Source organism: Onychostoma macrolepis, chromosome 19 (assembly GCF_012432095.1).
Source record: "Onychostoma macrolepis isolate SWU-2019 chromosome 19, ASM1243209v1, whole genome shotgun sequence".
Taxonomy (NCBI): Eukaryota; Metazoa; Chordata; class Actinopteri; order Cypriniformes; family Cyprinidae; genus Onychostoma; species Onychostoma macrolepis.
Window position 1 is genome coordinate 17,947,499 of NC_081173.1, and position 24,875 is coordinate 17,972,373.

The window sequence follows — 24,875 nt, forward strand, 5'->3', positions numbered from 1 at the left end:
AAGCTACATTTTTAGCATTAATTACTCCAGTCTTTAGTATGGGGCAAAAACAAGAACGCTTCTTTTCAGACACATTTTCCATTTTCTATGATGACTGTATGGGAAAGTCATTTGGTGACTTGTGAACCATGAATAAACATAGTAAGAGGAGAGTACAACAGATGCAATATACTTTGCGAATACTCTTTCTACCTGCAAGCTACTCATTAAAAACAAACATAAATTGTTTTAACATCTAAATGTTATAGAATATTAAAGGCATTAGAGCATTATCAAACACGCATCTTTGCTCGTACCTTGTTTAGGTTGCTGGCTGTGATGATCCACACACACTGGGAGTTGCTCTCATACTGAATGGGGAAATTGGGTGAGGTGAACGTCCCCGATGGACCTTGAAGATTAGATCCACAAGTTTTCACTGTATAGAAGAAGAGAGAGAGATAAAATAGAGAAAACAGTGAGAAAAAAAAAAAAAATCAGGAAAGTGCCTTTTCTCTTCAAAAGCATGTCAAAGTCTCAGCTAAATGGTTTCAGCTGCGGTCAGCGGCCACTTAATGTTTTCTACTATTGATTCGATAATTAGGAAAAAAAAGTCTGCGACCCCACCATCTCGAGGGATTGAGTTTCACTTACCGCTCGTAATGTTTTTGCGGGATTTGCACGGCTCATATTGGAATATAAGCCACAAGCCTCCACCAGTCATCCATGACCGTCTTAATTTGTCAACGATTAGCAATCCAATCAAATCCTCAGATGACTAACTTCATGCCGGCTAAACGAGTTAATTCGAAGCAGGCTTAGCCAAACACACTTGGGCCTGATTCGTCATCTTAATATAGAAATGTCAGTTATAATTTGCTAAGTAGACACGCTCTGGTGTTTCTCTCCCAAAGCCAGTGACAGTGATATCTTAAAAATTGACGACTGCGGGTTTACGCCTTCTCAAATCCAGCCTCTTGTATTTTTGCCGTATTTATCATGGTTGATGTCAAAGTGACAGGGCTTTGATGAAAAGACAAGGAGGCATTATCTCCAACGGCAGCAGGTTTCACTATCGGCTTCTGACATCTTGATTGCTTTTGAAAATGAATAACTCATTATCTCAGGCAAGCGCAGGGGATCCGTGAGGCTCCTTCAGGCCCGAAAGCATACTTTTTCCTCTGAAAGTCATTCTCTCGTCAAGGGGCTCCTAATTAGAGAAGTATCCTGTGACAAGCCCTCTCCAGTCTGGCATCCGTAATAAACCTTAGCTTGAACTGATGAGGTGTTTGCGTGAATCACCTATCAACAGCCATAAGGGTGGAATACCAATAAACCTATGTGCAGCCAGTGAGAGCTGAGGGCAAAATATGTGTGTGTGTGTGTTTATTAATAACAACATATTTTGAAGCTTAGCAATTTGTAAAATATTACCTCATGTTACAGATGTATCTTGTGACTCATATGCATTACATGAACTGTATTTGAAAAACAAAAAACACTAGATTTAATTTTGGACAGAAAGTGGTACATCAAGTACCAAAAGTGTTCATCATACAAAATTGAATCTCAATGGCTTCATGCTCTCGACAGCCAATAACTCACTATGCTAAAAACATTGTGGTTGGCACAAATCATATTTATCCCTGTTGAAAGCAATCTCTTGTTTAATATAGTCTGAGTCACTTTTTCTCATATTTTTCACACCCCGATTTAAAAAAAGGGAATGTGTAAAAAATAATGCATGGTATTCTAAAATCCTTTTTTCCCTAGATTAAATAATTGTCTAACAAATAAAGCAAATTATTTAAAATTGTTTATCTTTTTTTCAGCATATTAAATAAATAAACAATAATAAACCTTATTTTTTTGTATTTAAAAACTAAGCAAATAATAATTGTGCTAATAATTAAAATAACTGTGATTAATCTCCTGACTTCCAACTTGTCTTTAGAACAGAATGATACAGCAATAATATCATATTTTCTGTACATACTGTAACAAATATCTCACATAGTATTTTTGTATTTACATTGCCATCTTAGGTATGCACAATTATACGATTACTTCACTTTATTAATTGAATTTACATTGTATCTTCCCAGCTGTCCATGACCCCATCAGAACATATTTCAGGGTCATGACCCACTAGTTGTGAATGACTGTTACAGTATTAAGAGGTCTGTTCTATTAAGGCTTTACAATTACAAACCTCTATAACAAATTTCCCTGATTAATCACAATATACTTTTTAACAACCTCCAAAAAAAGGAGGGAAATGCAAAGGGAGGGTGTCAGGTGTTGGACCCAATAAATGGAGGAACTAAAATTTATGATTAACTCAACGTACCCCCAGGATATAAAAAAAAATAACATAGATCCAGGCAATTTTCTGCATGATTTCATGTAGCATCTTCTCATTTAATTTGTGCAGTCTGTAGCTTCAGGAACAAACAGGCACCCAAGTGACATGAAGGTAGTGATTTAGTCGAGAGCTAAAGGTTAAGCGCCCGCTGAGAGTTAGTTGCACAAACTTCACATGTGTGTGAGAGAGACCAAGTTGGGGACATGGACTCATGCAGAAACACACTTCTCATCTATACTGAGAGGGTTCTGGAGTGGGCAACATTGCAGGGGGATGAGAGTTTTGAAAGCCTGCGCAGTAGGTGGTCATGTTCTCTGAGCGTGCAGACTCCCAACGAAGAAGGCAGCTGTCCAGATAGCTGCAGGCACTCCTTAACACAAATCTGACACAGCTAGCAAGTTACTTGCGTGTCAAAGGATGATTTCTACCCCTGGCTATAAGATATTTGTGGTTAAACAAATGCAACATCTTTCCATCTTACACTTCTAAAGCACTGATTTATGAATAGATTTTTGTTCAATATCTAGTTTTATGTTCATTCAACATTTTAGTCGACAATGAATGTGCAAAATGTAACAGACCAAGCAAATTTGACAAATGAAATTTTGCTTTTTGTTATAAAAATCAAACAGATTTATCAACCTAAAATATATCATGTTTCCGCAATTAAATATTTAACTCTCTACTTTACAAAATTACTACCTCCTTGTCACTTGGGTGACCATTTGTTTTTATGGCTTTAGACTGGTAAATGGTATATATATAACATTTTAAAATCATTTGAATAAAATGCTAACAAACATTTTCAGTTCTAATTTGGTTGATAAGATAAACACCGCTCTCTGGCATGTTTTTCAGTCTTTTTGTTCTTTTTATTAGACAATAAACGACAGTACACACTTCTACTGTTTGTTTTACGTTCTGCATCTCTCTCTCCATCATGTTATCTCAACTCATAATGTCTCTTAGTCCTTCCCACTTTTCTCTAGACGCGCAATACTAGAGCTACAACACTGATGCGGTGTACACAGAGTGTCCATAAACAATTCACAAGTCCATCTCTGCTGTTATTCCTGTCGCTTGGTCTCAGTGTTGTTGTACTGTTCTTACATACTAGCGACAACAACTTATGGACAAGCTTGCAATTTAAGAGCTCAGGGAAGCGGTCCAGAAAGCTACATCAGTTCTCACAGTGACGTATATCTGCGCATGCTTGTGCCTTCACTGACAGCTCAATTACGGCTTGCTAAATGAACGGCCTTGGCTTGGCTCTCTCGCCTGTAGCAAAGCAGCCAGAGAGAAATTATCTATAAAATTAAAGGACAGGATGCGCAAACAATTCATTACTTGGCCAACGATAGCCTGTCACTTTTTATCCCACCTTCACAAAACAATGACAAGAACCCTTGCTTGTGCAAGACTGACGTTTATTACAATCAAAGCTAAATGTAAAGAGAAAAACTAAATTAAGGATATACATTTTTCATATCTGAAAAAAATCCACTCTACAAGCTTTATAGAATGGTAAATTTAAGTAAAACCATATGAGCAAGAGTGCTGGCACAACTGCGCAATATTGTAAAAGTTCAACATTGCAAGCAAGACGTTAACATTTAGTAACTTACATTGGTACTATTACATTTTAGACAATATTGTTAATTATTCTGTCTATTTGTGGTCCACCAACAAAAATGATCAGTTTACTATCCCATCAGTTTACTGGAGAGGTTTTGCAAATGGCAGTGAAGCGGTGCGACTGACACTGATGGGTCACATGACAACGATAACATGACAAATGTACTGTAGTATGAAGTAATTACTTATTAAAAATAAGTATCTGCTAAGAGTGTATGCAATTTCAGACTTGTTTTGCTCCTGTTAATGAACAAATCATTGTACGAATGACTCATTTTGAAAGAAAAGTCACTTGTTTCCACCTAATCTCGTAAAATGTACCCACAGAAATAATCATTTAAAAATCCCCACCATACTGTCGGGAGACACCGCTAACAAACTCAAGGACCAGATAAACACTTTACCAGTTTCCTTCCTCCTTTACCTATTTTTCGACCTCTTTGGTTTAAAAGTACATTAGCCTAACTGCCTACTGTGATTCTACCACTACCAAATCTTTTAATTCGAGAATATTGCCGTTTTTCTGAGAAGGAAAAATAGCTTATCATTCAGCTTTTAGTTCTAAGAATCAAGATAATTGCCCATTGCACCAGATAAAACAATCTCCTTTACGTATCCCTTGTATAGCCAGCCTTATTTGCTGTTTTACACATCCTGACATTGAATCCGACCTCTGCAGGGAAAATGGGCCAAGTCAGCACCAAACATAAAGATTAGGAGACTCCAAGACATTGGAATGGGCTGAACTAAAAAACAATCGCCACCCAGAATGATCAATTACATCATTAAACCTCGAACACTGTTTCACACCTTCATTTTCCTGCATGCTGCAGACTTAAAGCCACAAAACTCATACTGAACTCATCCAAACAAACACAAACTCACATTAATAGTCAATCTCATATAAGAGCACTCGTCCTTCTACATGTAGACCAATCACCTTTTCTGATTTCAAAAGACAAGAATTACTGCACTTGACTCAATACACAATACAAGTTTTAAAATTCTCTGTCTAATTCTATCTGCTGATAAATAAACACAAAATGAACTGCTATGACAAACTGTAAATTGTAATTTATCACCTGTGATGTCCCTAGGTGGCCACTTGGGGTCGCACTGTCTAGTTTCTGCTCATAGAGGTCCATAACACCGACAAAGTATGTTAGCATTCGCTTTCAGATCAATGGCAGTTGCTTGGCTAGTGCAGAGCTCTCTGGAAGGTTGAAATCTGCCATCTTTGCTCACAGGCACGCTCTCTTCCAGACAGAAGTTTTTGAGCCAATAGTCTGAGTAGTAAATGCCAATGTGACTACTCTGGAATTGGAGAAAATGACGGCCTGGCTGGCTGATGGCAGCACAAGAACATGCAAGCCCCCTTTCATTAGTGGCTATCCACAGCTGTGACTGAAAAAAAAAAGACGTTTTAAGAGAGATTGGTCACTGGGAAAAAGTCTACTGTAATCTAATTAAACACATAGGCGGGGCACATAGTAACATGACCATATGATGACAGATTCATATCCCTTGTTATTACATCCAGTTTAATATTTTATCTAATCTAATAAAAAAACAAACAAAAAAACATTTGAGATAAACTAAAACCTCAATAAAAGCCATTTATAAACCTTGTCGTTTAAAATAATTATAATTTTACATGCATAGTAATTCTGTAGTTTAACATAAGCCACTGCACAGGTCAAAACAATGCAGGCTAATACATGATAATATTCATAAAAGGAAATTATGTAAATTACATTGCACGGAAACACATCATTTGTGCAGTTTTACAACGTTCCCACCCCTGCGCAACTGGGATTTAAAACTGGCTAGTCACTTCTGCTGGATAGCTGAACAATAAAAGACGGTGCAAGCTGCTAACTAACAGATTGGAGACTACATTAATAGCAAGATGCCCTTGTTTTAAATAAACACTAAAACAGAGATAATAATTAACTTAATGTTACGGCTAAATTAATTCATATTGTGCTTGTTTGATTAATAAGCGTTTAAAAATAACAAGTAAAATAAGTAAAAAACAGAACATCCAGTGATCCCAAAATGCTGATGAAAGTGTCTGTGTCACTCCACTTCATTTTGAGCTATAATTAAAGTGTCCTCCTGAATGATGGAGACAGTTCAATTCCTGTTTGTTTGCCCAGGGCAGCCAACTGACACTTAAAGCCATTAGGGCTGTGAAAAGCTAGAAGTCACTGCTGGCATGCAAATTCTGCTCTGAATTTTACTAGTTGCCATGGCAATACTATCAGATCCAGCGGGGGAAAAAAGTTGATTAGTAAGCTTGTCACAAGACAACTGCAAACACTCCCGAAATTAATTAATATTACCCCTTCTAACCTACCCCTTGTAGCAATAATTAATCCTACTAAGTATTCAGACCAAATATCGCTTCATGATGACTGACCCAAATTCATAAGAGAGGCTGACAACCTATATAGAGACTGTGTAGGTTTAATCTTAAAAGGATAGTTCACCCAAAAATAATTTTCGCACCCTCAAACCCATATAGCTTAGTTTCTTCTCTGGAACTCAGAAGGAAATTTAAGTAGAATATTCAAGTTGCTCTTCTTTCATACAATTCGAGTGAATGGTGAGCAGGTTTAGCTGCTTAATGTGCATAAGTACATATTTAAATATTGTGTGCAGAGATTTATTGTGCCAGATTTTATGTCAGCAATAGGTTCTTACTTGTCACGTTACTGAAGTGACACACGTCATATCAGAATATGCGTAAATGAGATTTGAGGGCAAGATTTTTGCAACTCTAATTTCAGTATATGGCAAAGCTTCACTGTCAGAAAAAAAATATATATTTAAAGTTTATACCTTTTCACTGAAGCAGTACCCATAAAGGGACAACTTTGTATCTTATCTATCCCTAAAAGGTGAATATTAGTACCTTAGAGTATTAATATGAACCCTTAAAGGGATTGTTCACTCAGACAATTCTGTCATTAATTACTCACCCTCATGTTGTTCCAAACCTGTAATACCTTTGTTCATCTTCAGAACACAAAGATGAGATCAAAAAATTGCATCAAAAATATCTCAATTTGTGTTCATGTAGTAAATAATGACAGAATTTTCATTTTTTGGGTGAAATATCCCTTTTAAGGTACTACTATGAACGTTTTAAAGGGTTTGCATTTAAAGGGTTTGCATGTGCATTTTGCACATTTTTTTTCAGAGAGTGTATTGTGTAGCTTCATGAAAGTTGGAATACAGTGCACAAGTCACACCAATTTTATGATACTTTTTTGGAACCTTTTAGAGCAGCCTCTGGTACTCATCCACTTTCATTGTATGGCAAAAAGCAGCATGAATATTCTTCTAAACACCTCTTTTTACAGTAAATGCAGTAAGTTTGGAGCATGAAGGTGAGTAAATGCTGACAGAAGCGTTTTGGTGGCACTACCCCTTTAAACTGCCGGACTAGACCACCAATAACCACCGTCTAACTTTAATCTGATTAACACTTCTTGAATTTAAATGGCCACATACACAAATGTTCAGTGTGGTTTGCAGGTAATAGACTCACCTCTACAAACAGGTCTATGATCAGTCCAAGCTGCGAACACCTCCGCCACTCTCTGACAGGTGATGCTCTTGGAGCCCTGGAGAACGTGGTCTTCATCACAGGTGAACTGGGCTGTGGCACCAATACTGTAGGGATCAGGACCCATATGCGCGTATGCACACACACAGAATGACAAACAAATCAGATACAACACAAATCCATTAGCAAGTCTGAATAATCAAGGTGAATGCCATATTTAATTTGATGCACATGGAAATTAGGCTTTTATAGCTAAAAGCACAGTTCAGTGGGCTATAACGTTGTGTACCATGGTAGCAGTCACTATGCAAGATGCCACAGAAAAATACGGTTCAACAAAAAAAATTCAAATTCCAAATGAAAAATGCCATCTACTCTTAGTTCTGCGCAACGCACATACACAAAGAAGTTTGAGAGAAAAGTATTGCAGCACGCACAAGAGGGGGATAAATAAATGAAAGGATACCAAAAAGGTGTCTTATCCTCCTTACTAGCGTACAATCAATACTGTGGTGCTTCTTGATACTTTATAAAAGTCTAGTTTGAAGCTTCCTCCATTCCTTCAACCTGTGGTTGAGCAGAACTCAACAAATCCACTCAGCAAGCGCTGACACTTTCACATTTTGACAATCCTACACCCTCATTTGAGGAAACCGCAAACAGTTCTTTTACAACATGTTGCACAATCTCGTGTGTAAAACCCTCTGCTAACAAACATCAAACGCTCCCGTAGAATTCGCTGGGGTTTTTCTGCAATTCTAAAGCCATGTTACACAAAAACCTGAAATAACATTAGAGTCACACTTTGAATCGACTAGCCCTAATTAGCGGTAAAGCCATGCTCATATTGTCAGCTTCCCTGTGGAGCTGGTATTAGCATGACATTGGGAAAGTCTTGGAAGAGCCTGGTCTGGAGAACATGATTTATATGCTCTGGGAGTGCTAAACAGAGGACACCACTAGAAGATATTCAGATGTTACAATATTAATGACAAGTATCGGTGTAGAAGCACTGAATCCATAATACAGGTTTCTTCTCTTCTTGGAAAATTGATTATGTAAGGGCTGACTGTACATTATCCCAGTTATTACACAACTAGTCTTCCATACTGTATGTGGACATTATATATTGACTTGAGTTGAAATTATTTAACTTGTCTGCATATGATCTTAAAGCTTCTGCTAAAAAAAAAAAAAAAAAACAGTACAGCAAAAAGACAGTATTACAGTATTTTGCCTGCATGTATGATGGCGAATATTACGAAACATCAGAATGCTGCGACTGACCAATATGAATGTAATTATTAGCATCTACTGCTGGCTTTCTTGGTGAAGAATGTGGGAATAATGGTCACCAGATACCTTCTCACGAAGCCATTATCGGGACACACAGTACCTAAGGGTGATTACCTAAAGTCGTTGCCAATGCGCTTGCCGTTTTCAGGTTCCCCTGGGTCTGGACAGGAGTTAGAGGCCTGTTTGATTCCTCCTTCGTTTACTGCGAATTCAGAGCACATTTTACCATTAGACACATACATACGGATAAATATCATCTCTTCATGCAAGTCTCATGCAAACGGTTTCACAGAACTGCTGACACTAGAGGAGGTGGAATGTAAACATGAACACAGACAAAGACACACAACGCACACATCCTCGAATGATCTAATTGATAACTTAACACATCCCCACAAATGTCTCTCAGTGCAGTTGTCACTTTGTAAGAGTGTGACTACTTCATCGAAAGTGGTGTATCTGCTAAATCCCAGGCCGAATTAACAGCTTTTCATACTAAATTGAGGGCACACTTTATTATCAGTGGCATTAATAGTAGATTATACACTATGTTAGGGAGGAAAAAAAGCTGACTTAAGAAGTGATTCAAGTGCAATATGCAGAAACCCTTGTGCAGAATATGTACACACACACACACATACATACATACAGATGTGTATATGTATATATATATATATATATATATATATATATATATATATATATATATATATTATATTATATACTCTCTAAAAAGGCTAAGACTGAAGGTTAGAGTGGTTGGCATGGGCCATGTGACTAGTCTGAAGATGAGTAATTTTGATAACTTTCTATCTGGGGCCGAGAGGACGGTGTCACCTCTCATTATCCAACTGAGTGAATGTGACTTCAAATGCAACCCTTTACACACACACACACTTGTAGGTGTATAGTGTGATGAAATTAATGCACAATTAATATTGCATTTAACCATGCAGTTAAAATATGCTGATTACTACAAAGAGAAGTTTCAACATAATGCAGAAATACTCACTATCATCAGCATGCACACAAGCATAACACTGCAAAAAGAGAATGACTCCCTGTATTGAAGACATTCACTTTTTTATGCATCCTGAACTATTAAAGAAGCTCCAATGACTCTACAGTGCAAATGCAGAATTTTACACTTTTTTATTTATTTATTTATTTTTGTACCGTCTTATATCACCGTGTTAAGTGGATGCATTTGCATTTGTTAAACTGTCCCCAAAACCTTTGATTCTTAAGATAATCTGATGAGGAACAGTGGCTTCCTCTACTTTATGTTTACTGATTCAAACTTATAAACACCTGCTGGGTTTAAATGAGGCTCAAGATGTCCTGTCTCTCCAGAAATGTCTTGCCACTGAATAATGGAAATGTGGTCTTGCCACAGGACGAGGAACTCTCTAAGACTGAAGGATGCCTACTGATGGTGTAATTTATTTGCACACGCTGTTCCTGTTGTTTTAGTGGCAATTTACTAAATTATGCAAATGTTGGGACAAAAAAGACCTAATTTAAATACTCATGATGCAGTTCTAGTTTTTCTTCTGAAGTTGTGTGCTAAAGTTCTGCAACTGTTTAGTCAATTTATCCCACAGGTCAGTGGTAATGACATACATTTAATGTCATACAAATGGACAGCACAAGATAAAGCAGAAATTATATTACATTATTCATGTGTGTGTTTTTTTTTTTTTTTAGTTTTAAACATGATCATTGACTGACTGTGAGGAAAAAGAACAAGAAAAATATAGGGGAAAACAAGTAGATGAAGATAGACTGATATATTGTTCTTGATTCACCTCTCTTGAGCATTTTGAAAATCAGCCCCATTTAAAGCTGCAATTCACATCAAAGCTGTTAGAACTTTAACTTAAACATTATGCACTTTTCTGCAAAGATTGTCAGTCACCTCAACCTGTTTTTCCTCCAAGTATCCATTTTCCTGCTTTTTACAGATTCTATCTGGCTTCTTCATTAACTATTAAAGGCTCTGGAAAGGTGCAACGGGAAAATGGAGCATATGCAAATGTCAAACCAATACAAAGGTTGATTTTGTCAAAGCATGGGTGAAACTGTGACTAACATCAAAAGCAACAGATTGTCAAAATGTGATTTTCCTGTATTTTGCAGAGCTTTGAACATGGAGATACTCAGCCCACACTGTGACTAAGTTAATTATCATTTATATTCATGCAGTTAATCCATGCTTACTATTTCAAATCAACTCCCACTTTACCTGCCAATTGACATGTAAGATTTTAGGTTAATATGTAAATTAATGTACAAGGATTTTTTTTTCTAAAATGTAGTTTCAGATGGTATATAACGTCACACTACAAGACTTCCCAAAAGTATTTCATGTCAATTATCTTAACACTTTTATGTTTCTCTGTAAAGTTAAAAAATGTATTCTAAAATTTTACATACACAGTGTCTTATGTGGCATCATTTATCCATTGATGCTTTCAAATTATTTTGTATTACTAAAGAACTAAAAAAAACATGGTGCCTATAATATCCAACTGCTTGCTCCAAAAATTGGTTATTTAACTCAGGAATCAGGAAAAACAGCTTGACTTGACAGATTTTGAATTGAATGGAAAACTCCAGGATGTGATGAATGTGGACTCATATCGGTGACGACAACAGCAAATAACAAAAACTACACATGAAGAAATTAACATGTTGTGATTTAAAACAGACGAAAACAGACGGTTTCTGATGAATGTCTGTAATATGTGAGAACGGGTAAATATTATCACTCTATCTAGCTCTCTGTCTATCCTAATTTCATTTCCTAATTCACCAGTCACCAGTCCAAACATCCATTCAAATTATCATCTGTCTCTGAAAATGGCCACAAACAAACAAATCAACCCTGAATGTCAAGAAAAAAAAGTTTGCATGTTTGATTCAAAATCAGCCTACATTGCGAAACATTCAATAACATGACTGAGTGTGGGAGTACTGTGAATTGTGTTAAAAACGGCATTGTTATATCTGCACACATGTGCAAGGTATATTTACAGACATGCGTGGGATTTAAGCTACATTTTCTTGCTTGTGAAGCTAACAAACACTGTGATACTTTGAGCCCTTCAAGTGCACTGGATTTTACTCTGCTTGTATATGAAAACTGACACAAAATGAGATTTTCCTCTTATTCTGAAAGAACAATTACATAAAAGCCTTCAGCTTTTTTCCCAATCAGCTGAGTTGACAATTCATTTTATCGAACATAATAAAGTTCAGTTCATGCCACTAATGCAAATAAAGAAATTAACAACAGTGCTAAAATTACGATAATTCTAATTAATATAACTCAACACCAACCCTAATGCCTCTGATATTTAAAAAGAGATTATTTATCTTCAGTCATTTGTTTGAGAATATGCATGCCCAAAACAACATTTATCTATAACTTCAATATAGGGATGGTTTTCAGTGGTTTTGTCTACATAAGTGTCAGTTTTGTGCTTCAACTTTAGACCTAATTTTACTGTGTAATGAGGCATTCAGTGATATTGTCTTTGGAAGGGCTGACTGATATCTTGACCGTATACCTTTCGGAGGAAACTTGATCAAATTTGGCCCTGCTTTTGGATGTGAGCCAGTCCTGATTAAAAAAAATAAATCTCTACTAAAATGTGATTAAAATGCCCAAAATGCCTCTCGAGTCTTTGTGGCAAGACAACTCTTCTCTTCTATCTCACCTCCCTCGTAAAAATGCCTCGTGATTTTCTCAATTTTCTTTTATTCTCAATGTCAATTAGCCATGATTTCTACAGAACCATTTATTCTCTTGATTGAATTTGTGACCAGTTATAGTCTGATGTAATTCCTCTACCTTCAGCTGAAACCTCTTCATTGTAACTATAACTGAACATAATGAACTCTCTGGGAACTGAAAAGTGCCAAAAGTTAGTACGTTTAAAATCATCACACTAGAATTGTATCTTGTTATATTGTATTGTTTAGCTGACCTTTGTGATTAAGCCTTTCAGTCAGAAGAAAAATCATAATGACATTTTTTTAAAGCGGCAGTACGCTGTTTTGAAAACAGCTTAACTGCATGTAAAAATGTACTGAAGTACTAGTAAATATAACTCAAAACAGTGATAGTTTAGTATTAACTAAACTAATTACACCCCAACATTAGTCTCTTTTTCATGCACAAGTGCTGTTGCTAAGAAACTTCTTCTCTAATACTTCATACATCAAAACACATTCACTTAAAATCAGCAGCATTTTGTTGAAGAAAATTAAGAAAACTAATAGGACCCAACTGGCCGTGTGAAAAAACAAAACATGTTGAGGTCAAGGGACTGTCTTGGCGTTTAACTTGCTGTTTTCTTCTAATGGGCTCTGAGCTGAAGCATCATGTTGCAGTTTTCACCATCCATCAGCCTGGGAGAATTTAGGGCTTTCAGTGGAAGTTGGGGGTTATTTTAGTGCACTTCTTTTTTTCCAGGTCCTCCTTTAGAATTATCCCTCTGCTATGTTTAGAAAAGTTGCCTTTTTTTTCTCACATTCAAGGCCAGTGGAGTATGAAACCCACAGGGCTTTTAGAGCTCAATCAACAGTCAGAGAAGCAGAACTCTCTGTGAGACCTGTTATTCTCATTCCCTGAAACTTACCCTCTGCCTCTCTTTCTCCGCATCCCTCTAATTCACACAGACAAATACATACCCACACACACACTCTTGATGAAACACTCTCTTGACACTGTATCTCACACAACACATTCAAGCACAAAACATTCATAAATTCAAAACACACACATCCATAGCTAAACTGTCTTTACTCTGTGATAGGAACTGACTGGTAAACAGAAAAACGTCATTTTCAGAATCACATTCACTACCTTGCACAGTATGAAGTGTATTCTACATAATCTTATGAATAAGGAGGCGATCAAATACTTATGAGCATATCGCATATACTTTTCTATTGTTAATTTATTCATATGTGGCCAATGCACAAACAAATCACAAATAAAACATAGCTTTATATAAATACTCAATGCTTCATGCCCTTTCTTGGACCTCGCCAACATGCGTCAGGAAAAAATGGGGCGTTCAGGTGGACACATAAACAGGGCGAGCAAGCGAACAAGCTATTAAACATGCAGTCACATGCACTCACTTCCGCATGATCAATGTAGACCTGTGCATCCATGAAGTCATGCCAAATTATTGACAAAATCTGTTTCCATATAGCCAATAAAGAAATATACCAGCTGGTTTGACTGTAAACAGATATACCTGGTTCAAACTAGCAAAATGTTGAAACCAATTATATGGGCCTTTGTAATTCACTACAAAAATCAGCCTTAGGCAGATGTAGGCACTGTGAATAAATAAATAAATATAAAAATAAATATTTTAAAAATAAACCTCCATAGAGTTTTGCAGTTTTGGTTTATTATTGAAAACGGATGGCTAATACCTGAGATCTGATTTGATCTGACTTCAGATAAAGATGGAAAACAGTTAAGCTGAGCTGTTTATAGGTCTGAAAGGTAAATTTACTCAAAAAATGATAATAATAATAATAATAATACTTAATTATAATTATTAGGACAGAACGCTAGAGAGTGGAACAGGCACACATTTTAAGCAACTACATGTTTGATATGATTTTTTTTTTTTTCATTTGTATTCTGCATTTGAATACTTATGTGTTTACATAATCACAGTATCTTCAAATATTGCTACATAACTACAGAGAAAGTATGAAAGGTCAATGATTGCTCAGTCGACTGTAAATATTCCATCTTAATTCTATTAACTGCATGATGTCATGGAACACCAACATTTATGAACACATTTTGTTCCTATAACAGAAAATTATTTACGCTTCAGGCTCATTTGCTTTCTAACACTAGATTCTGAATGCGACCAGGCAAGTTGCATTAACAATGAAACAAGATGAACTGTCTTTTCAGAAGCACATGTTTAAAACATATTCCAAAAGCATTAGAGGGGAGTCACTAGCTGTGCTATTTGGCTTCTCTTGTATCCACTTGACATGTAAGCAGTACAATTGAAGTACAGAGTTCAATTTAAGGTCATTTTAATAGGGATCTATGAACAACACAGTGCCTGAAGCACTTTAAACCATTACACCCAGCTCTATAAAGTCTAACAAAAGACCCCCGACCTCCAGGTGTTTTTGACAATACACTATAAATATAAAGTATGTGATTGGGTATCTTTAGTATAACAATCCCAAAGCAATTTTACACATTTGTTTTTTGTATATTCTTTGCCTGTCTTATGAGTCTAAAAAAAATGTAGCACTTTGGAAAGTGCTAAACCGCATTTCTGTTAGCCTTACACTACATCTAAAAGGACACACTGCTTCAAATTCCCTCAATAGCTATAAAAGTAAAAAGCTAATTTCACACACAGAATGGAAAAGGCCTGAAATTATGGAAGGGCTGCTTATAGTGCATTATTCACAACAATATGCAAGTTACAAGAAAAATAACGTAATAGTGGATATTTCCCATGTTTGACAGCTGCAATCTAGATTGATAACTTTCACAATGGGTACTAGATCAGAACTGCATGGTGCAAACATTGCTCACTGTGTTGTGTTGTTGACGGACGGAGAGACTGCTGGTTTGGAAATGGCAAGAGAGATTGGTCATGCAAGCAATATCAGCAGATAACGATCCCCAAATAAAGCAATAATAATAAAAAAAAAAAGAACCTAAATCGAAAAAACATGGCACACTCTGACAACACAAATATATTCAAAAGGAAAATAAGAAGAGCACAAGCAAACCAAAAAAGAAGAGTCAATTAAAACAAACATGACATTGTTGAAGATCATTGCAGGTGTTTAAATATTTGGTCAATGGGATACATGCTGTAGTTTATCTCAAGCTGAAGTGACTGTTACTGCATATCTACAGCTAATTTGCAATGCTGGACTGTCTTTCAGGGGAAAAAAAAAAAGTGTACTCTTAACTATAGAACAACCTTTTCCCTTCTCCATTTTAAAGTGTAAGTTGATATGTTCATAATAAAGGGGGTTTCAAACCCCCAAAGGGCTTAAAAAATTAAATTAAATGAAATATATTTATAATTTCCAGTACTTTCCATAATTTTCCATATTTCCCTTAAGTGCAACATACAATATATATATACAATATTTTTATATTTTAGAATATCATGCTTACTATTTTTCTCACACAGTGTAAATGGGTTTTTATATGTCCAAAAATATCTGGCTTTTTATTTTATTTATTCCATACAATATACAATTTTTTGTATACAATATTTATTCCATACAACCCTGTTTTGGGGATTTGAAAGAGCTATTAAAATCTATAGGGCTGGCTCCAGTTTTAATACTGTTTTAATAATTGTATATATACTGAATTAACTAAGTAGTCACTGAAATAAAATGTTTCAGAGAAACGTGAGTCCATGTCAGAACATTAAAGTGAAGAAACATGAATTTAAGTTTCATGTCACTGTCTTGTTTAAATTATGGATAAGTGCTTAAGTGAACTATGCTCATATATGTTTGATGTCTGTTACATAACTCGCAAGGTTAAACATATTCTGTACTTAAAGAAATCTATAATTTTTAAAACTAACCTTCTAGACTAAAGGCCATAAAAACAAATCTTTGTTTTTGAAAGTAAAATGAAGAGCAGCTAAGGCAAACTGGATGTTGATATAAAAATGATAGGAATTTACGACCCATAAAAAGAGCGCAGATACCACGAGCCACAAGGTCACTCCCTCATTACGGTGTACAAATCACAATTTTACTGTAAACTGCCATTCATGCTTTTGAGGAAATAACTCTCAGTGGGGGGTTAAATAAAATCTGCTGGAAACTTCTGCTTGTGAGATATTCGTGGGAACTGAAATTCATTCGTGATTTCGCCGATAAATGCTTATCAGCACAAGATGATCTTGCAATGATCTTACTGTCACTGTTTGCTGTAATCGACTCCAAACGAGTAACACAGATTTACCATAAAATAGTAACAAAGGGTAGACTCACAGATAGAAAACTTGTTGCTGTTGTCTTTGCCAGGGAATAATTTTACTCCTCTAGATTTGAAATCTACAGACCTTTTCACTAGTTAAAGGGGAAAAAATGAAACAAAAAAACATGAAATCAGGTGAAACAGGTTTTAAATAAACTTGTAAGCATTATAAAAAATAAACCATCATCAAGCGCATGAGAGAGAAGAGCAGAAAAGTATAGCAGTGTCAACAATTTCCAAAGTGCTCTGCAAACAGAAAATATGGGCATGTGTTGAATAAAAGGCAAGGGCATAAAATGAAAAAGTGAGGAAAAAAAGATTAATAAAGGAGTGGAGGGACAGGACTTCTGTTCAGTTGTCAACCTTGACAAGGGGAAGATTTCAGCTTGCGCTGCATGTCTACACCATTCGATGTGAAGCAGACTTTGTCTAATGCCTCTGTGAAGTATTTTGGGCCACAAATGTCTGCCAAGGTATTCCTATGGGGGAAAAGTGGCTGTTTGACATGCATGCAGACAAATGGCACGGTCCTTAGGGCTAATCCAGACAAGCATGTAGCCCAGCATGTCAAAGGTCAAACAGAAGTCTTGTTGGGAATGCAAACGCTCATAATAATAATAATAATGAAGATGATGATACTATTAACTAGTCCACTCTGAATATTTGTTAAAACATTGTGGAAAAAGCTTTATTTGCATTAATGCCTCTACTTCCCTTTGCAAATGGTGCATGTCATTAAACAAGCTAACTAATAAATGCATAATGAGTGCAAAGCAACGGAAACAATTCTTGGTCATCACATTAGTTATAGGAAGGCCGACCTGAAAATGAACCCTGGCTTTGCCATCAGATGGAGTGATGTGACAGTGACTAGGACTCGGTAACAGCCAGGTTAAACCGAAAATTAGAAATTCCATAAAATGTTATATGAAATTAGTGTGATTTTCTGTCAGTAAATTTGTCTTTGCCAGTTAAATGTAATCATTTGAACACATGGAGCTATTGGAAAACAGCAGCCTTCATTTTATACTTTAAAACCACATCTGTGATATTATTGGAAATGGGATTTATACATTTTCATAGAAGACAACTGTTACCCCCATAATAGAGCTGTAAATGTTTGTCTCTTCAACTGACACGGATGTCATGGGGAAAAGAGAACATGTTGGGGATTTAAACTTTGTGTAAATCTGAGATGCAGTATTACTGTACAGAGCCATGCAAATACACATTCAACAATGGCTCTACTTCCTATAGAGATACAATACATTCATCTTTCAGAGGAATAAATATTCCATTTTTGATAAAGAGGGGCCTAAATGTGACAGTTCAGGCAGCCTATGAATATGAATGAAATACGATGTTTGCCCACCCTTACATAATCTTTTACCAAACACTGTTCCAGCATATGTAACTTCATTCTTCAAAACCCTTTGATCGGTCCATACACTTTCACAGCTAGAAAAGCAGTGATTTTATCAAAATTCCAATGCCAATCAAATCCACCAATAAATAAATCAATAAATAAAACTACATACTAAAGAATATTTGAAGTTTAAAGTACATTTACAAAGAACATTAATTAATAAACAATACATTTTAGACAACATTTGAGGCATAGTGTTGCTAGATACAGAATATAATTGACTCAATCCGTACTTTTTGTTAAATCAGATGACAGCAGCAGCAAGGCATTTACAACACAAGTAAACCAGGTCAACATTCCAGAGTGCTGAAAAGCAGTAATGCAAAGCCTTCATTTTTGTTCAAGACTTGCATGAATGATTCAGTAAAAACCTGTTTAGTATTTGAGCTGTAAAGTTATCTAAACCACCATTTTAGAAGTGGTATGATGAGTGAAGGTGGATGAGGTGGATTCACTAAACTGAATGCACCTATATCTGGAGGAAGCTGTTTAAGAACGATAGGCGATTATAACACACCTACAGTATCCAGCTGAAAATGGAATCATTCTATCAACTCCTAATGGAATCTCACTTTCATTACTGAGCACCCATTAACCACCCACTGGATCAACCCAATCACCATAAATAAATAAAAACCAATGAAAAACTGATTTCAAAAAGCCTTCAACATGAACCTATTTAGCATTCATTTGAATATGCTATTGCCATAGACACACCCAGATCCAAAGGTTTAGTAAATTATTCCGTAGATGGAAATTTGCTCTGACACCTGTTTCTACTTAAAAGGTTTATGCTGAATAAATCATTTGACACGAGGCCTGCAAATGAGACGCTCTGCAAATGACAAGACATTAAAACTGAGGAAAGGACTGTTGACCTTAGACAATGACATGACATTAAACCACTTTTAAAGGTACATTAAAACACACTGAAATTACACATAATGCTAATTGCCATAATACTTCCTTTTTGCTACCATAAGAAAACAAATCTAACCTTAAACTTCAGTCATAATCACAACTCTTTTAAGCTGTGGCACATCATCCCATTAACACTGGATGTTCTATCATTATTATAAACTTGAGTAGAAACACTGACATAAAATCGCAATACATGTGATTAATTAGAAATTTTGGCAGAAACGGGCTGTACACCAGAATGATGACACATTTCTGTTTTGAAAATGAAAGCCATTTTTCACCAGTTATTATCCCAAATGATGTTTCAGCATGTCTTTCAATCACTTATGTCACTTTAGACATCAAGTAATTTGCTTATCGCTTCCTGAGTATCGCAAATGGCGCAAAATGTTGTATGCCATCAATAAAACTAAGATCAGACTATAAACACCCCAGACAACACATTAAAATAACAAACTCATTCATTACAATTCCCAACCAACAGCCTGGATGCAACATCAGCGATCTGTATTGGCAAATGCACACATGCATGCTAAATACAGTATATTCTAAGGAAATTCCTTCTACCCCAAATATGCATCTATATAGGCAATAAAGAGCAAGCTTTCCACAATTACTGTCTATTACCTGTCAACCCAAACTTTCCTCAAATTCTTTATGGCACCGGACTGACATTTTACATCTATAATTAGTCATTTAACATTTTCCTGAGCCTCCACATGTGTGACAAAAGCATTTCAACACCTATTCGGGCTAAGAGCGCTTTTCAAACACTAATTAATCTAAAAATCGAGCAGCTGTCAGCAGCTAACCAAGGTCAACATATTCATGGTTTCTTGGAAATGACTGCTCCACTGAGCTGCACAGGATGTGATGGGTACAAATCAAATCTTCAAATCCCCATTGCAAGGAACTAATCAACTCAAACCCAACTACTTGTGATGGGTTCGAAGGTTTGCTATCACAAACATTTGTTTTTCTTGTTGCTGCAGACTTGCACCTTCATCTTTTTGTTCTGTTAAAGTTAAGCGAAGATTTCAAAACACAATCAACAAGCTACTGCATCAAAACTCCAGGTGAGAGTGCTTTCAATCTGCTTTGCCTTTCGTTTTATATGTACATTGGCTCTTACAGGTATCTTTGATGTGAACTCAGACATGTCCTTGCATTGCCACCTTATCTCTCTGCTGAGTCCCTTGGCAACCTATCCCCATGTCCATCTAGTCAAGGATAGATTACAGTAATTGTTTTCCGCACTGGATGTCAGATTATTAGCTGGACCAAAGTCAAGCGTGGATCCTGTGCACCATTTGTTATCGGATAGGAAATAGTGATACTATCATATTTCCCTGCCATAAAACTGACCTTCACCTTCTTACTGTGAGGGCAACATTACATAACATCTCAGTTATGACTATATCAGCAAAAGGGCCACACAGGTTTAGCATCTGATTAGTAATCTTATGGTTTAATGCAAATTACAATTTGTCGACCCGCTTTTCATTTAACAACTGTCTCTATAAAACCGTTAAGATAAATGATGAACAGAGCAGAAGCATAATACTTGCGGAATACTTGCCACTTTCTGGCCATTACTTCATCTGAAAGCCTCCCTGAGTGAATTCTGACATAACTCTTGGATAAATCTCCTCTGATGAGACCAAGCGCGCTACTCTTGTCTAGAAGTAATGGCAACACTGAGAGCCATTAGAGTTACAGATATATTTTTCTCCTGGGGACGTTTACCCTTTAAAGACTTATATACCCCTAAGGACTCAGACGCTTACAAAACCTCTGCATTATCAATGAATAGTGGATGGCATTTTCTTTAATGGAGACTTTCTTTTGTAGATTGAGGGTGGGGGCGTCTAATATCAACTGTGGCCTCAGGACGATCTTATTTGACCTCTGCAAGCACAAAATCAGTCACAATAAAAATGTATATTTCAGTTCTTTTATTTACAGTTACTGAAGTCATTCAAGTAAGCGAGAAGAAAACTGTAAATGACCTACGAGGTGAGATAAATACTCCTTATGTTCTTAAATTGAGCAGTTTGATGAGCCAGTGTTGCTCAGGGGTAACTTTGATTGTTATTTCTGCTTCTGTGAATAATCTATACAACAAAAAACCCTTCTGTGTGCCCTTAGGTTGCTTATATATGAGTAAACATTAATAACCACTGCCGACCAGAAAAGAAAATACTAGCTGTGCATTTGTTGATCCATTGCCACTTTTGATAATAACATGTTGGCTATGATAACCATATCAAGCATTGCTCTGTCCAGAGAATAATGTACCGTATGTAAGAGATGATCCATAGGTGCTCATTATATCATGCTATAAATATGAATTATTAGCCACTCAACAGTCAAAGCAAGTTTTTATTTTCTCTCTTATAATCATTCAAATCATCAGATTTCCTGCTGTTCTTGTAAATGATTCTGTTTAGAGAACCTCTTCATGCTTATTTAGCTTGGTTATCAATCAGACTGCAATGTTCCTTTATCCAAAATAACTAGATAAAAAAAACTTCAAGACATTTTGTTTTCCACTTAGCAACAGCTCAGCCATTTTTAGAGCAGGAGTGAAAGGGAAATTCTGCTCTAAAAATACTTATACTGCTGTTTATTTGCATGGACTGTTTACGCTGGTTTTATCCACTGTATTTTTCAATGCAGACGGAACGTCCCAGGTTACGTATGTAACCATGGTTCCCCGAGGGAACGAGACGCTGCGTCGGAACGCTTTGGGAACACCCCTGTGTTCCCACGCTCTGAAACATGTGTGCAATCAGTCCAACGGAATGGCGAAACATCACGGGCGGGGTGACGTAGAGACCAGAGAGCATAAAAGCGCATCCGGAGCAAGCAACACCAGCTTCAGAAAGTTGAAGCAAGTCGCTCACAGGGATGCAGGAAGTATGGCATGCGACGCAGCATCTCGTTCCCTTGGGGAACCATGGTTACATACGTAACCTGGGACGTTCCCCTTCGGGAACTCGAGCTGCGTCAGAACGCTTTAGGAACGACAATGCCCCGCCACCATACTGACAAATGCCTGTCTAGTGTGAAATCATGACGAGCACAGCTAAGACAGATGCACCTGAGAGTCTGGAGTGGTACCACACTTCTCCTGGCCTCAAGTACAACGAAAGAAACTTGTACCAACGGGTAAAACCCCTAATGCAGACCACCCAAAGGGACATGGTAAGCAGCTTTTACCGCCATGAACACTCTAAAGGTGGAGGGGGTCCAACCTGCGGACAATCGTTCCTGCAGGAACTCCAGAACTTTAACCAACCAGGAAGTTAACTGGGAGCAGTTGACGACTTCCACACCATGAAGTGAACAAATCCACTTCAAGGACAGTTTCCTTGTTGAGGGAGCTCTGGACGGAGTATGGTTTCAACAACCTCAGTTGAGAGACCGGAAGCTATGAGTTGTGCCCACTCAGGGGCCACATCCCCAGCTCCCACAACTCCAATTAGATGGGAATCTCCCATGGAGAGTCTGAGAGTAGGGCCTACCGGGCTACCAGGCTACCTAATAATAGGAGCTAGCTAATAATAGGAGACAAACGCTTTCTCTGCGAACTCTCTCCAGAACTCCCGGAAGCAGAGCAATCGGGGTGGGAAGGCGTACAGACGAAGCCTCGGCCACGTCTGTACCATGGCATCCAGTCCCAGTGGAGCTGGACAAGTCAGAGAGAACCAGAGGGGACATTGTGAGGTCTCTCGAGATGCAAACAAGTCCACCTGGGCTAGACCGAACTTCTTCCAAATCTGCTCCATCACCTCGGTGTGGAGCATCCATTCCCCGGGCCTCAGCCCCTGTCTCGACAGGATGTCTGCCCTCTGATTGAGGTACCCAAGGATGTACACTGCCCTCAAGGAGAGCAGTTTCCCCTGGGCCCACAGAAGGATCTGGTGCGCCAGCCTGTACAGGGGACGCGAGCGCAGACCCCCCTGGCGGTTGATGTAAGAGACCACCTACGTATTGTCTGTGCGAACTAGCACATGATGGCCTCTCAGGTCTGGGAGAAATTGCTTCAATGCTAGAAATACTGCCAGCATCTCCAGGCAGTTGATGTGCCAGCTGAGATGGGAACCTTCCCACAGACCTTGGGCGGAGCGGCCACTCATGACCGCTCCCCAGCCCGTGAGGGAGGCGTCCGTCGTTAGCGTTTCTCGACGACATGGAGCCCCCAACACGGGCCTTGTGACAGGAACCACGGTTTCTTCCACATGTCTAAGGCACGTAAGCATCGCCGCGTGACCTTGATCATGCGAAACGGGTTGCCCCTCGGTGAAAACCCTGTGGTCCTGAGCCACTACTGCAAGGATCTCATGTACAGCAGGCCAAAAGTGATCACGTTGGACACAGCTGCCATCAGACCCAACAACTTCTGAAAAAGCTTCATAGTGAGTGACTGGCCTTCTCTCACTCTCTTGACTGTCGTGAGGATCGACTCGATACGAGCAGGAGACAGACGTGCCTGCATTGTGGTTGAATCCCACACCACGCCCAGATAAGTGGTCCTCTGTGCTGGAGGAAGCACACTTTTCTTTGCATTTAGTCTTAAACCCAAGTCTTTCATGTGAGCGAGAACGACATCTTGATGCTGAACTGCTACCTGCTCTGATTGAGCTAGAATCAACCAATCGTCGATGTAATTCAGTATGCTTCATGAAAGTATGGGGTGAGAGTGCTAGACTGAACGGAAGAACCCGATATTGGTACGCTTTGCCCCCGAAAGCAAACCTCAGGAACTTCCTGTGTTGAAGAAGGATGGATATATGGAAGGCGGCGTCTTTAAGATCTATAGTCACAAACCAGTCCTCGGACCTGATTTGGGACACGACTTGCTTGATAGTAAGCATCTTGAACTTGAGTCTCATGACTGAGCGGTTCAACAATCGCAGATCTACAATAGGACGCAACCCCCCATCCTTCTTCGGAACGATGAAGTAACAGCTGTAGAACCCTGATCCTCTGTCGAGAGGAGGGACCACCTCGATGGCCTCTTTCCTCAAGAAAGTAGCTACTTCTTGTTCCATTACCAGAGCCTGCTCGGGGCCCACCAGAGTGGGAAACACCCCGTTGAATAGAGGCGGACGCGACCCGAACTGAATCTTGTACCCTCTCTCTACAGTGTGCAGGACCCATCGAGATACATTTGGCAGAAGCTTCCACGCTGCCATATAATGTACTAAGGGAACCAGTCTCTCGAGACTGGCCTCTGGTGTGTTTTGAACTGCTAGCTCGGTGCCCTGAAGCGGAGGACCGGCAGGGAACGGCAGATCTAGCGTTCTAAACACTTTTTTGGAGGTAGTAAGCCTCTCAGGACCGCTACGTTTCCGGGTGGAAGCTGAGAGAAACACTCACTGGAGATCGCTGTGCCCTGAAGCACCGAAGGTGGCAGGGGTAACAGAACGATCTCCTGAGGGCACTGAGGAGAAACGGGCACCATATAATGAGGTGTACACCGCTCTTCCCCAGAGGGGCCTGCCCCCCTGAAGTCTTTTATTGAGACGATGGTCCTCAGACCCGCGTTATCTCCCAGGAAGACTAATTGGTAGAACTAGAGCCTGCTAAGCAGGACCCAACGGGACTTGGCAGGGCTCCCACACCGCCAGGTGACCTTCTAAGGGAACCA

The 24,875-nt window shown here is 38.2% G+C and overlaps 1 protein-coding gene across 1 annotated transcript in view; it reads right to left on the reverse strand.

Annotated features, from left to right (window-relative positions):
• csmd3b (CUB and Sushi multiple domains 3b) overlaps positions 1-24,875 on the reverse strand; it is a 420,302-nt gene that overhangs the window by 188,669 nt on the left and 206,758 nt on the right. The window contains 4 exon segments of the mRNA XM_058753321.1: positions 297-418; positions 7,536-7,660; positions 8,964-9,051; positions 16,887-16,964. Of these exon segments, the coding sequence (XP_058609304.1) occupies positions 297-418; positions 7,536-7,660; positions 8,964-9,051; positions 16,887-16,964 (413 nt within the window).